Source organism: Lampris incognitus, chromosome 14 (assembly GCF_029633865.1).
Source record: "Lampris incognitus isolate fLamInc1 chromosome 14, fLamInc1.hap2, whole genome shotgun sequence".
Lineage (NCBI taxonomy): Eukaryota > Metazoa > Chordata > Actinopteri > Lampriformes > Lampridae > Lampris > Lampris incognitus.
This window is the reverse complement of record NC_079224.1, coordinates 24438254-24452547: the sequence shown is the minus strand read 5'-3', so window position 1 is coordinate 24452547 and position 14294 is coordinate 24438254. Positions and strand designations below refer to the sequence as shown.

Sequence of the window (14294 nt, the reverse complement as noted above, 5' to 3'; positions counted from 1 at the left end):
TAAGAAATATATCTGACGGATTATATTTGCCTCTGTCCCTCTGTCCAACCCCCCTTGTGGCAACAGACTTGCCACAGTCGCGTACAAGTGGACGCATCAGAATGGTAATGTATTTTTGTTTGTAGGCAAATTCCAGCCACTTCAGCAGTATACTGGGATTTTTTTTTTTGGTATAGTGGAAGAAAGCTCCAGGGTCCGGGTTACATCCAAAAACTGCACACTTCACCATGTTTGCTGTCAAACTCGCTCTCAGTACTGACAAGTCCGCTCTGCGCAGGAGGTTTCAGGTTTCTTTGCCCGCCCTACATTTGCATATTAGACAGCGATCGGCTTTTGGATTTGTGACGTACCAAATCTAGTTCGCCCGGGGTACGTTCGAATCTCAGATTTTAGGGAAGTGCACAGACATCTCCTCCTCCAGTAAAGGATGTGAAAACACCGCTCTAAGTGATAAACATTGCACCGATACAAGTCAGTATAGTCAAGGCCAGACATTTTGGGGGACAAACATAATAAAAACACATTTTAGAGTGAAGGGGATCTTTAAATATGTCAGAGGCGTTTCAATAGATGGATAACAGATTTTCAAGACATTCCCACTCTATGACTGACACCCACAGTCCATACAACAATGGGTTTGTAAGACCAGGAATAACATTCAACATGAATAGCATGTAATTTCTCTTGATAACTTTAAACCACTAGGCCTGACACTACTGGTAAAACTTGCTCCTTTCTAAGCTCAACACAAGGCAAATATCTGATGTTTTGATGAGGACCGTGTTATGATCAGTAGAGGCGGACCCAAACACAGACACAGGAGTTCAGTAATTTAAAAGGGGTTTACTGGAGCAATTAAGGGGAATGAGAATGGCAGGCAAAGCAGAAAGTAGAGAGCTGGTGGTGGATGGCAGAGCTGGGCTGAGCAGGACAGATGGATGAGGAAGTGGGCGTGGCTGGCAGAGGAAGTGAGCAGGTAGGCAGGGGAACCAGAGAGTAGTGATCCATTAAGCACAAGGAGAAACTCTGAATATACAACTCCAGCTCGGCCGAGAACTACAGACTACCACAGTGGTTGGAACAAATATCAGGGGCCTCGTTCATCAATCATTCGTAGGTACAAATCTGTTCTGGATTAGCCCTGAGGTTTGTCTTGAGAGGCAAATGTAGAACCTGGTAACCCTTGAATTTAGACACCAGTTGGTTAACATTGCAACAGTTGGTTAACACTGCAACAGTTGGTTAACTCTGCAAGCCTTGGTGATTGCTCATTGCAAGATGTAGACAACGGATGTTAGGGGGAAGGAATTACTAATAATCACCAGGCCTTGCTTGAGAGCTAAAAAAAAAAGCCATGGGTGTGTAAGAACAAATGTGTGCTTACGAAAGTTTGATGAATGAGGCCCCTGGTGATGAGTGGATGGAGGGGGTGGTATGGTGGCGCAGTGGTTAGCACGATCGCCTCACAGCAAGGTCCTGGGTTCGAACCCCGGGGTTGTCCAACCTCGAGGGTCATCCCGAGTCATCCACTGTGTGGAGTTTGCATGTTCTCCCCGTGTCTGCGTGGGTTCCCTGTGGATGCTCCGGTTTTCTCCCACAGTCCAAAGACATGTAGGTCAGGTGAATCGGCCATACTAAATTGTCCCTAGGTGCCAATGTGTCGGCCCTGTGATAGACTGGCAGCCTGTCCAGGGTGTCTCCCCGCCTGCCGCCCAACGAGTGCTGGTATAGGCTCCAGCATCCTGCGACCCCAATTGGGATAAGCAGCTTGGATAACGGATGGATGGATGGATGGATGGATGGATGGATGGATGGGTGGATGGATGAGTGGATGGATGGATGAGTGGATGGAGAATCGTAATAGATATACTGTTAAGTTGATGGAAGGCAGGCATGCAGGCTGGGCGGGTAAGGTGAATGAGCCGCAAATCGGGAGGGAGCTGGAGAGTGGCAGGGAAGAAAGCCACACATGCACGCACCCATGCCTGCACACACGCATGCACGCACACACGCACGCACGCACGCGCGCGCGCGCACGCACACACACACACACACACACACACACACACACACACACACACACATATACAAGGGGAAACAGGAGACGCCAGGAAAAAGGGAAACCCAAAGGAAACGGTTAGAGACACGGCCGGGGCCGTGACAGACTGTCCTTCTGTACACAGCCCGTAATCCTTTTCATGGACTTGTTGTAAGCGCTGGTTAAAGGGTTATGTTGACAGAAACATGTTTGACAGGTGGTGATCACCTCCCACTCCATCAGATACTGGACATTGCCATCCAGGGTGAGGTGAGGTGGGAGAGCTGTCTGTCGGGGTCCAGGTCATGTGCTACGTGTGCGGAGTGGAGTCCTGGGAGGCTGCACGGCCCGTTGCAGCTGCCCATGTTTCCTCTTTATGGGTGGTTGGGGGCATGACATGAGAGCCTTGGTAGAACTACCGAGGATAAACAGTGTGAGGTAAAATAAATAGAAAAGGTGGATAGGGCAGACAGAGTGACATATACATAGGCATACACAAAGACAGACACGTAGACTTAAGAGACGGTGGAAAGAAATAGTTCTACGTTACTGGTTCAAAATAGATCTACTTAACTGGTAGATTTTTTTATATAACTTACATTTACCTTACAATTTAAGTCTAATTACCAAAATGGCTCAAACTAAAGACCTTCTTTATAGCAAGTTTATGTGCATGGAGAGCTGCACAGATTCCAAACACACTCGCCAGTAATATCCCATTATGCAGACATAACACACCGTTTTCTACAGGCACAGCCTGCCTCTCTCTGCACACAATCTGCTCATTAAACACCCAACTAAAACACACAGGCCACACCCGATTTCTGCCACGTTCTTCCCTCAGTAGACAATGCTGGTTTGTACACAGCAAGATTCCTCGCCTCAGTGGAATGAGTAGTGGAGGCAATGAGCTTGTCCTGGTTGGCACTGCAGCGGTGGAGCCGTAAACCTTACGTACTTAGAAAAGACAGTGTATATGCAATCTGCAAGGGAAAGATCATACAAAGGCATGAACTAAGACAGGAAGCAAACTGATTTATATCGCAGGCATCGCCTCCTGCCAGCTCATGTAAAAGACGATCTAATATGGCTTTTAAATGACAAGTCTTTAGTTTCAGTTGGTGCCAGTTTGTGTAAAAAGAAAGGCATTGCATGCACAATCTGGTGGCATCTGTCTGACATTAAGCGAAATCAGTGTCGCTGAAACGTTCTCATAAAAGGACAGTCTTCCTAACCGATGACGCATCATCTGCAAATGTAACAGAGATTCTTATGACTTGGAATTAATGTCAGAAATGCGGCCTTATTTAACTCCTCCAAATGTCTCTTTGGTCTATCGAAATAAACAATCAAAATTTTCTTCTGTCTGTTTAGTGACTGTGGAGAAACACACTTGTCTTTGTTGCTTTTCAGTAATTTACAGTCAAATAGGATAGGATGAGGCAGTGCCACTCTACAGCATTAAAGCACAATGTATTATTTGAAAGTTTTGGATAACAAAATAACTAGTTTTCCAGTTGAAAACTTCCCCCCAAAATTAAACGTTATCTAAAACCTCTGTCAATTTATAATGTCAAATTTTGACGATAACCTTAATTTGATCAAGCTGCCGCATCCTGGTAAAGGTCATCCTATAAATTACGTAACAGGAAATTCACCTGATAAAGACAACACAAATTTCCACAGCTGCTCATTTTAGCCAATTACATCTGAAACCAAAAGGTCACAACACATCAACGAGTGTCTTTGTGCACATGCATGCTTGCAAATGCATGCACGTCATGTGAGCATGCATCAAATAAAATGAGCTCTAGCTAACTACTGAACTCTACCATGCAGATGCAGAAGTGATACAAAAGGGGAAACAGCTGAAACCGCTGTCTATTTTAACATGTGACAGGCTGGATAGGACACCTTGATGTCAGTCTTCTCCGTGCAGCCAGACTGAAATTGCCATTATGGCAGTTCAGTTGTAGCCATCCTATTTCCTGTTTGCAAAACTGGGTTCTTTTCAGCTTCTCTTGTTAAAACAAAAACAAAAGAAAACAAATCACAAAACTGGTTATACTCTATTATTCACTATTCCCCCCCCCTTCTCTGTTAATGTTTCTCTATCTTTGCGATTCCTCCAGCGAGGTGGCTGCATTACTGCTCTCAAATCCTTTGTGCAGCATCGGGCAGTGCCACAAAGAGGCGAGTTATATCATCATGACAACAGGATGTGACATGCAAGTTTCATGCCTGGCCGGAACCCCATTGTGTGACACACTGATAGGAGACTGATGCAAACCCTTTAGGGACAATACAACCAACTCAAAATGGATTAGGCCTCTTATCATCGGAGGCTTACGCTGTGAAAAGTGATGCTATCGCAGTCACCAACTTCACTAAAGCAAATGAAGCAGAAATCTGCACTTGCTGTATTCCTTTAAGTATACATGTTCATGACACATGGGATATGTGAAATAGCAGTTTGCTGAAAGTAGCATTGATTGCATGTGTATTTATGTTACTTTTCACACTCTCCTTACCTAGCCAGCCATCCAGTGTCCATGTTATATAAGTAGAGGATGACAGTGCCTTATATCTACAGTCCTGACAGAGAACCAACGCCAGTTCCCAAAAAAAACCTAGAACTTGCTCCATTGGAAAAACAGTGAGAATGCCTGAGGTAATTGAGGGTTTGGGTCCAGAAGCGATTATAAATCTTGTCATCCAGAGCTCAGACCTCCTTGGCAAAAACACCACCCATTTTACCTCGTTATCAACCACCCACTCTATCCAGTCTCCCCGGTAAAAACATGATCACTGGTTTGGATGACGACGGCCAATGGAGATACAGATATCAGTGATGAGACCGAGCAGGAACTGTGGATTATCCTGGGAAGGAGGCAGATATGTCAGTCAAACTGAAGCGACAGCAAGCACAAAGTCAACCAATACACCCGCAGACAAGGGGACATTATCGCACCACGCAATAAAGCAAACCACCATTACTCTGGGTTGTCCGAGAAACTGTTGCCAGGACGTCTACTTATCGCCTTTCTATTTAAAAGTTCAATTTAACAAGGGAAAGGTTAACACCAGCAAGCTGCTGCCTGGAGATTACGGCACGCTGGGGGAGGAGATAATGACCTTTAATAGTGTCAACCTCTAAAGGTTGTTTTCTATGCTGCTGAGTCATGCCATATCGATCAATCTGGCGACAACGTGCCACTTTTAACTGACTTCACAAAGTTGATGAAAAGCACAACCATGCCTTGAAGACAAGCCCAACATTAAACAGGACAAAAATCTGATTCAAGATTGAAGATGTCACATGGCTGACAATGAAGAATGCAGTAGCTAATCTGCCCATCTGTAGCCCAGAGTCAAACTAATGCAGCATCAGTACATATTGGCACTGTGCTGGAAAACGACAAGCTCTGATGTCATGCTGCAGGACGGGTCAGGCCTCCTGGGTGCATGGGCAATGATAAGGTCTCAGAGTGACCACTATCCTAGCTGTCAGATGGAGACAACACAGCTCCATTATGACTGGGATGGAAAGTTTTGTCACTTTGAGTGGTTGCCTTAAGGCCATTCTGTCATGAGACAATCGATAATGTAAGCTGCTCTACAGCCTGGTGACTTTCCCAGTGAGGGAAGGGGGCTTCCCACATGGCCATTAAACCAAGGGACTCTGAAATATTTAAATGAAACCAGTAAACATAGTTTTCTTCCAAGTATTTCGGTTTCTCCAGACTCATAGCAAAAGGATGCATAATGGTATAATGTGCAGACAGTAGTTTGTTACAGCGCCGCAGGACATTAACCTCATTCACCACTTCAGCACGCAGAGTAAGTTTAAAGGTCTCATATTACAGTGAACAAACAAGAATGCGCCAGATGCACTGAAATAAATTCCTTTTTTTTTAAAAATCTTGGTGTCTTTCCACTTCCTCGGTGTGGTTGTCTCAATGAAGACTACGTGTTTTAACTGTGGTAAGCTGGCATGTGTTAGATCAGGGGTCGGGAACCTTTTTGACTGGGAGAGCCATAAAAGCCAAATATTTCTAAATATATTTCATTGAGAGCCATATAGTATTTTTAACGTATAATAAATTAAATATGTCTTACTTTTAATGCGACTTCTGGTGCTGCATGGTTTTGCTGATGGCCTTGTAGTCTGGTTCATACGTGGTGAGGTTGAGCTTCATGCAGGCGTTGAGGCTTCCATCAGTTAAACGTGAGCGTAGGTTGGTCTTAATGTTCCTCATATGCGAGAAAGACTGTTCACATGCATATGTAGAGCCAAACATGGTCAATACGGCAATACTCACACGCTGCATTGTGTGGTATGTCACAGGAAGCTCGTTCCAAGTTTTAAGAATCAGCTGGTCTTCAGGTTGAAGATTTTTAATTTCTGTCCACTTGTGTTCCCTCGCCAGCTCTGCTCGCTGTCGCGCAAGACTTTCCAACTCTCCATTAAGTGACTTGAACTTACTCATCCACATGTCTGATGCCTTCAGGTCAGCAACTTCCAGCTCAAAGTCTCCGATAGAGACCCCGGGGATGCATGTCAGGTCGATTTTGTCCACTGCACACTCATGTGGATGAGTGATGAACTTGAAAAGACCAGTGCGCGCACGAAATTCTCCAAAACGTGCTTTGAATGACTGCAGGAGATTGAACGTAAAGCCAGCTAGCTGCTGGAGATCCAGATGTTGAGTGGAGTCACTTGCTAAGCATGCATCTCTAAATTGTTGCAGTCTTTCAAAGTGCAGAAGACGACCTGTTTCAATGTCCCTGAGAAAGACTTCCAGCTTGCTTTCAAATGCAAACACTGCTTGTTGAAGGGATGAGATTGTATTTCCAATACCTTTCATTTTCACATTGAGCTGGTTCAGATGGCCAGTTGTCCACGAGATAGTGAAACTGCAGGAGCCAGTCAGTGTTGTCTAGCTCCTGACGCCTTTCCTTTCAAGAAAAGTCCGGATTTCACTCAGACAAGCTGCAAAACGGCTGAGCACCTTCCCCCTTGACAACCAACGCACGTTGCTGTGTAAAAGCAGACCAGGATAATGATTCCCAACTTCTTCTAACAGAGCTTTAAACTGGCGATCATTTAAAGCTCGGGCAACAATAAAGTTGACCACTCGAATGACCAGAGACATCACCTCGCCAAGCTCCTGGCCACACGTCTGAGCGCAAAGCGCCTCCTGGTGCAGGATGCAATGAAAACTTAGGATGGCTCTCTTTTCATGTTCACGGAGAAGCGCTACAAATCCTTTGTTCTTCCCCAACATACAGGGTGCACCATCAGTACAGACAGAAATAAGTTTATCCATCGGTAGTTTTTTTTCTTTAGCAAACTCCATGAAAGACATGAATAAATCCTCTCCTCTTGTTGTCCCTTTCATTGGCAAAACAGCCAAGCTTTCCTCACGCAGTGTGTCACCTGCAGCATACCTGGCAATGATACTGCACTGAGATAGATGGCTAACGTCTGTTGACTCATCTAACGCGAGAGAAAAGTATGTCCCGGCGTTTATGTCCTTAATTTGTGTTTCCTCGACTTGATTTGCCATCATGATGCTACGATCGTGCACAGTTCTTGCTGACAGGGGCATGTCTTTTATTCGTTTGATTATCTTGTCTTTATTTGGGAAGTCATCAAACAGTTCATTGGCCTCATCAAGCATGAATGTTTTGGCATACTCGCCATCTGTGAATGACTTTCCATTCCTTACTATTGCCAAAGCCCCCGCAAAGCTAGCGGAATTCCCGTCACCTTGCTTGGTCCACACACGTAGTTGCTGCTGACTCGTCTGCACTCTCCGCTGTAGCTCCTCGCATGCCCTTTTCCTGCTGGCCCCCGCTGGATATTTCGATGCAAATGAAGCATGGTGCGTATCGAAGTGCCGCTTTATATTTGACCGTTTCATCGATGCAATTTTATCATTGCATATTAGACATACCGCAGATCCTGCTCTCTCCACAAATGCAAATTCCTCTGTCCACGCAGCCTGGAATGCACGGTAATCATCGTCTTTTTTTCTTTTCGCCATCTTTTCCGTTACAAGGGTTGAAGCGGATAAACTAGTTGGCTATCTGATAAAATTGATTTCTTCACCTTTACAATGACCCGGACATGCTCGCGAGCCATTGGTTCCCGACCCGACCCACGGGTGACCCGTGACCCGTGAAATTTATCTTCAAAACTAATTTCTGTTTACTTTAAAATGACACAGTATTATTAAGAAATATCACAAGTATTTTAAAATCAGTTCCAAACTGATTTTTTTGAAAAAAAAAATAATTTTCAACTCAAAATTGTCTGGGAGCCATATGCCGTCACCGGAAGAGCCATATATGGCTCGCGAGCCATAGGTTCCCGACCGCTGTGTTGGATGCTTGTTTTTTTGGGGCCCAATGGTCTCTGTGGTAACTCGTACCTGAAATTTACGAGTTACCAAAGAGACCCTTACTGCTGTCTAGGTACTAGTACTGACTTGACACCCGTTGGACGTTATCATAATTTCAGTATATTAAAATGCATAAAAAATGTATTATATACAAGTTCTACAGTATCCATAAGTACATGTGTGTGAATTTAGATTAATATGTCACAGGAGAAAAATGCACAAATCGAAGTCCTTCCAGATATTCTCAACCAAAAATCATTAGTAAGCTACTCTTTTCTATGGGATAATGCATTTGCATTTACTTTTCAATGGTATGAAGAGTCTAAACATGGGAACTAGCATGTCGAGGAGACACGCTATAGACAGTCAAACAAAATCACATCCTCTTTCATGCACAGTATAACAGAAACAGAGAGCGGGCCAGTCTCGAAATAGTAGATAATTTAGTGAACGTGAATGAATAAGTGAGCAAGTTGAGCAATATCTGAACACAAAGTAACTTAGAAATGTCGAATACATGGCTGGATTCTCTGCAGTAACTGAGTGAAATACTTTTAAACTGATAAAATTGATGCGTCACGGGGGCTTAAGAGACATTTTTGGCCAAAACACGTGTCCATCGTTGTCTTCACAGATCAGTTTAAGGGGAACTTCAGCAACCACACAGCAGCGTGGGACGGACTGCTCGGTCGCCGATGGAGAAGTCCTGAGTTACCATCTCATTTTCCAGAATAAACACACACCCACTCAGACTTTCTATTACAAACAAAAACACACACAGACACACACACACACACACACACACACACACACACGCAAACAAAGAAAGAGAGCCATTGTCCAACAACCACTGAGGCCTGAGGCCTGTAGTGCAGAAATGTAAATATGCACAAGTCACCTCGTGAGCCTACAAGGTACACAAATGGACAAACAAATTTACTCAAATGATGGCAGGTCAGTCTGCATATCCCAGTATTATATTATAGAGCTGTTTTTTTTTATATCGTATGGTCTTGTACTAGGGAACCACACCGGACCAGATTTGTGAATATGCAAGGATGAAATGAGATAAGGGAGTAGCTTAGCAAAATAGGCAAAGTTAACTTAAGAAAAGATTAAGAAGTAGCTTTTTGAAACTCATTTGAAGAGAATTATCTGAAAGGGGAATGGAGTCTCCCTTAATGGCGTTTCTAAAGATGCCAAGAACGATCCCAAACATCGTGCAGAGGGGAACGCTTGTTTAAAGCTGTTGACAGTGAAACAGTATCAGTGATCGATCAATGATCAGTCATCCTTTGATCACATGATCAAAAAGAGATACACATCTTTGACTTCAACTGTAGGGAAGAAAAAAAGTGCCTCGTTATCCACACCTTAAGAAACCTTGGGGAAAAAAATCAACCTATGATGAAAATCTTATCCTTCTGAGGACCGCTGTCCTGACATCAGTGGGCTTTTCTGACTGAAGACTGAATGTGTGAGGAGCAAAAAGTGCGTGTTTTGAAGTGTAAAATCATTCCAAAAACCAACCGCTTCACTTTTTTCCCCTGCCGTAGTTATATAAAGCATGTCAGTGTGCCAAGCCCTATTCAGCAGCCTTGGCTCTTACTCAGATTTAGCAAGACCCCCTCTGGAGGCCAGAAAGGAAATACCCGCTCCAAGTGGAAACTATCTGTTCCTTTGGCAACACAGCCCCACAGTCCCAAACAGCACGAGAACATCAAAACAGACCTTACTTATAAATCCTTTGACTTCCCCTGGAGAGGAAGAGAGGAGGTAGCAACCACAGCGAAGGGTATACATACATAGGGATATATACACCGCATATACTATCTGGAAAGAAAACGCAAAACTGTAACACACATTTTTATTCTATCAAAGCTGCTCAATTAGCTCATCTAAAACTATGTAAAAATATATATATTAAATGCAACATTTATATTAAACGACAGAACATTTTGCTGTAGCTCATTTACAGACAGGTAGCCAACTAGTAATCTAAATGAGATCTAAATGAGTGACAAGTCATGGAACCAGTCCCTAGCAGACAACACTGTCCATCCACCCATTATCCTAACCACCTATCCTGCTACCAGAGTCACGGAGATGCTCTGGCATCCCTGCGGCCGTATAAGTCATTCGGTGGATGCTCCAGCAGCCACCGGGCGGCAGGCGGGGAGACATCCCAGACAGGCCGCCGGTTTGTCTGAAACTTGATTTAAATAACACATATCAAAATGGACATATTTAATACGAAATGTAAAAAAACACCTCTAAGTTTACAAAATGTGCATAATGTACAAACACAGATTAAATAGTACATAGGTTCAAAGAAAGACTTGTAAAGGAAATCAATTATCCAAAAAGCCTGAGCAGACTGATTTCCTGTTTTCATAGTTCCTTGGTAGATCAGCTTCATGTCTCCTTGAAGTCCTTCTAAAAATTAAAGAGAAACACAGATCAGTGACACAACAGCAGAACATATTTTTCTAACTCATTGTTTTTGCTGAATTAACCATACCCACAGTATCTCCCATTGAGACATAGTGTGGGTATGGTTAATTCAACGGAGAAACACAGCAAGTGAGTGAGTTACACCCCTTTCACACTGGCCAAAAAACCCCGCTAACATCCGCCTTTTTACATTGACCAAAGGCGGATGTTAGTGGGTTTTTTGGCCAGTGTGAAAGGGGTATGAGTGAGTGAGTGGGTGAGTAAGTGAGATACTGTGGGTATGTGTTTCTCTAGTGCATTATGCACAAGAGAAATAGGTCAACACATGCTTTGAAGTTAACCTGCTTGTAAAGTACTGCCATACACTGATAAGCCAAAACATTATGACCACCCGCAGGTGAACCGAAAACATTGATCATCCACAATAAGGGTACATGTCAAGGTCTGGGTAGATTAGACAGTAAGCAAACGATCAATTCTCGTAGTCAATGTGTTGGATGCAGGAGAAATGGGCAGGGGTAAAGATCTGAACAACCTTTATAAGGGCCAAATTGTTATGGCCAGACGACTGGGTGGGCCTCCAGACTAACATTTCACACTGGTAGCACCAGTGTCCAATGTGGTGGTAAAAGAAAGAATGTGTATTGTCCTAGAAATGTTTGAATATTCCTTTAACATCAGACGTGTATATTTATGGGGAAATTAGGAGAGAGAGACTTTATATGAAATAAAGACTTGTGCAACTTTAATGTCTCATCTAATGTTTTGGTGCCAGATACCACAGGACACCTTCGGGGGTCTTGTAGAGTTCATGCCTCGGCGGACAGGTGCTGTTTTGGCGGCACATGGCAGACCAACAACATATTAGGCAGGTGGTCATAATGTTTTGGCTCATCAGTGTATATCATACCATCCACTATACCATGATGCATCAGTGTCATACACAATATAGCTCTTGAGCAGCTTCCTCATGGTGTGACTTTGTGATAGTGAGTGTAGTTTTCTTGTCTGCGAAAGTCTTGGTGGTAACTACAATAAGTCAAACAGACTAAAAAAATGTTTTTAAAGAGGTCAGCATCATTCGAGAGCTTAAAATTTCAAAACACGCTTATGACTGTATAATAACCTTAAAGAAAAAATGTACAGCTATTGACACTGATTCAAAGGCCTTATGCATGGAAAGACAAAATAAACAAACTTACAAACAACTGAAACTTGCCTAGCTTGCATCACGGAAAACAACTTTTGCTCTTATGCCTGTCAAACATTTGTAGGCATTGAATATCTCACATTTTCTTTTGGGTTCATTAGATAGTAATATGTAACAGAAGCCTTAATTTTTGTCAGGTGGAGTGTTGTGTGTTGTGGGGAGGGGGATCTATCATGCGGTGCTGTTGTGTTTGCTTTCATTTTCCATTTTTGTTTTCTGTTTATGTTTGTGTACTGTACCTGCAGACTACCATATGGAAAGTATGTTTTGTACTGTAACGTCTCAGGGTGTTTGAGAAGAAAAAAAAAATTAAATGACAACATTTTCTTTTGGGTGATCAGAAAACAAATACTAAGGTGGTCAAGGTTTAGTAAGTATATTAGTGTCCTTACCTGTAATGTGAGGTGAGGTCCAGGTTGCGAAAGCCTTGAGGAGCTCCAGAAAGAGGGATCCTCCTGCATGGCCAAAGTCTGATTAACAAACCTCAGCATCCCAGTCAAAGACCCCAAATCCGCCTCAGACTTCTCCTCCTCCTCTTCATACAGCCTGAAAACTGACTCCCTCCTTGGGTCTCTCATCTCCTCCTCACCTGCCTTGAGGTCCCTGTTGGGGCATCTGTCTTCTCCTTCCTCTGCTTCCTCGTTGTCTAGTTTGTCTGCCATGTAAGTGAGTGGGTTGAAAGACAGGTCCGTGCCCACGGTGGAATCCTGAGCGCTCAGGCCCTGCCAACTGTGGTCAACTGTGTCCGGGCAGGAGGAGATGGAGAGGGACTCCCAGGACTGCTGGTCCAGGGTTTCCTTCAACATAGCCTTCAGGCTCTGGGGTAGATCCAGAGAAGAGTCTGCGCTGTTGGGCCCTGGCCAGTCACAGGAGAGGCTTTGATGGGTGTGATGAGGCAGGTGAGGGGCCTGGACATGGACAGAGTGTGTGAGGGGAGTAGACTGGTCATATGCCTGACTGTGCACAGGTGTTGGTGAGGAAGAGACCAGCGTTTGAGTGACTGTCGTGAGGTGGTGCATTATGGAGGTGTCTGTGGGAGGGGGGACAGTTGTTTGTATTGTAGAGGAGAATGTATGTGTAGGCAGAGTGGGGAGAGAGTGTGTGTGTGTGGACGGAGGAGGCAGAGTACTGAGGAGCGTGGTGGGGATGATCGAACGGTGCTGCTCAGAGGCTCTCGCCAGACTGGAGATCTGGGTCTGGAGACGAGTCACCTCTGACTCCTACGAAGATGAGAGAATGATTAAATGCAAACCTTAAAGGTTTAGCAAGTGGATTGCATATCAATATAATAAATGCTACTTTTATGTAGAGTTCATTTTAACACCTTGAATGGGAAACACTCATGATTTTCAAAATGGTCTATATACACTCACCGGCCACTTTATTAGGCAGACCTGTCCGACTGCTCGTCAATGCAAATTTCTAATCAGCCAATCACATGGCAGCAACTCAATGCATTTAGGCATGTAGACATGGTCAAGACGATCTGCTGCAGCTCAAACTGAGCATCAGAATGGGGAAGAAAGGTGATTTAAGTGACTTTGAACGTGGCATGGTTGTTGGTGCCAGACGGGCTGGTCTGAGTATTTCAGAAACTACTGATCTACTGGGATTTTCACGCACAACCATCTCTAGGGTTTACAGAGAATGGTCCGAAAAAGAGAAAATATCCAGTGAGCGGCAGTTCTGTGGGCGAAAATGCCTTGTTGATGCCAGAGGTCAGAGGAGAATGGCCAGACTGGTTCAAGCTGATAGAAAGGCAACAGTAACTCAAATAACCACTCATTACAACCGAGGTATGCAGAAGAGCATCTCTGAACGCACAACCCGTCGAACCTTGAGGCAGATGGGCTACAGCAGCAGAAGACCACACCGGGTGCCACTCCTGTCAGCTAAGAACAGGAAACTGAGGCTACAATTCGCACAGGCTCACCAAAATTGGACAATAGAAGATTGGAAAAACGTTGCCTGGTCTGATGAGTCTCGATTTCTGCTGCGACATTCGGATGGTAGGGTCAGAATTTGGCGTCAACAACATGAAAGCATGGATCCATCCTGCCTTGTATCAACGGTTCAGGCTGGTGGCGGTGGTGTAATGGTGTGGGGGATATTTTCTTGGCACACTTTGGGCCCCTTAGTACCAATTGAGCATCGTGTCAACGCCAGAGCTTACCTGAGTATTGTT

General features: G+C 44.2%; 1 protein-coding gene across 1 annotated transcript in view; it reads right to left on the bottom strand.

Moving 5' to 3' along the window:
• Positions 1-10313: 10313 nt before the first annotated feature.
• ccdc18 (coiled-coil domain containing 18) overlaps positions 10314-14294 on the bottom strand; it is a 61867-nt gene continuing 57886 nt past the window's right edge. Inside the window, 2 exon segments of the mRNA XM_056293404.1 lie at positions 10314-10881; positions 12502-13329. Of these exon segments, the coding sequence (XP_056149379.1) occupies positions 10861-10881; positions 12502-13329 (849 nt within the window). The 3' untranslated portion in view covers positions 10314-10860.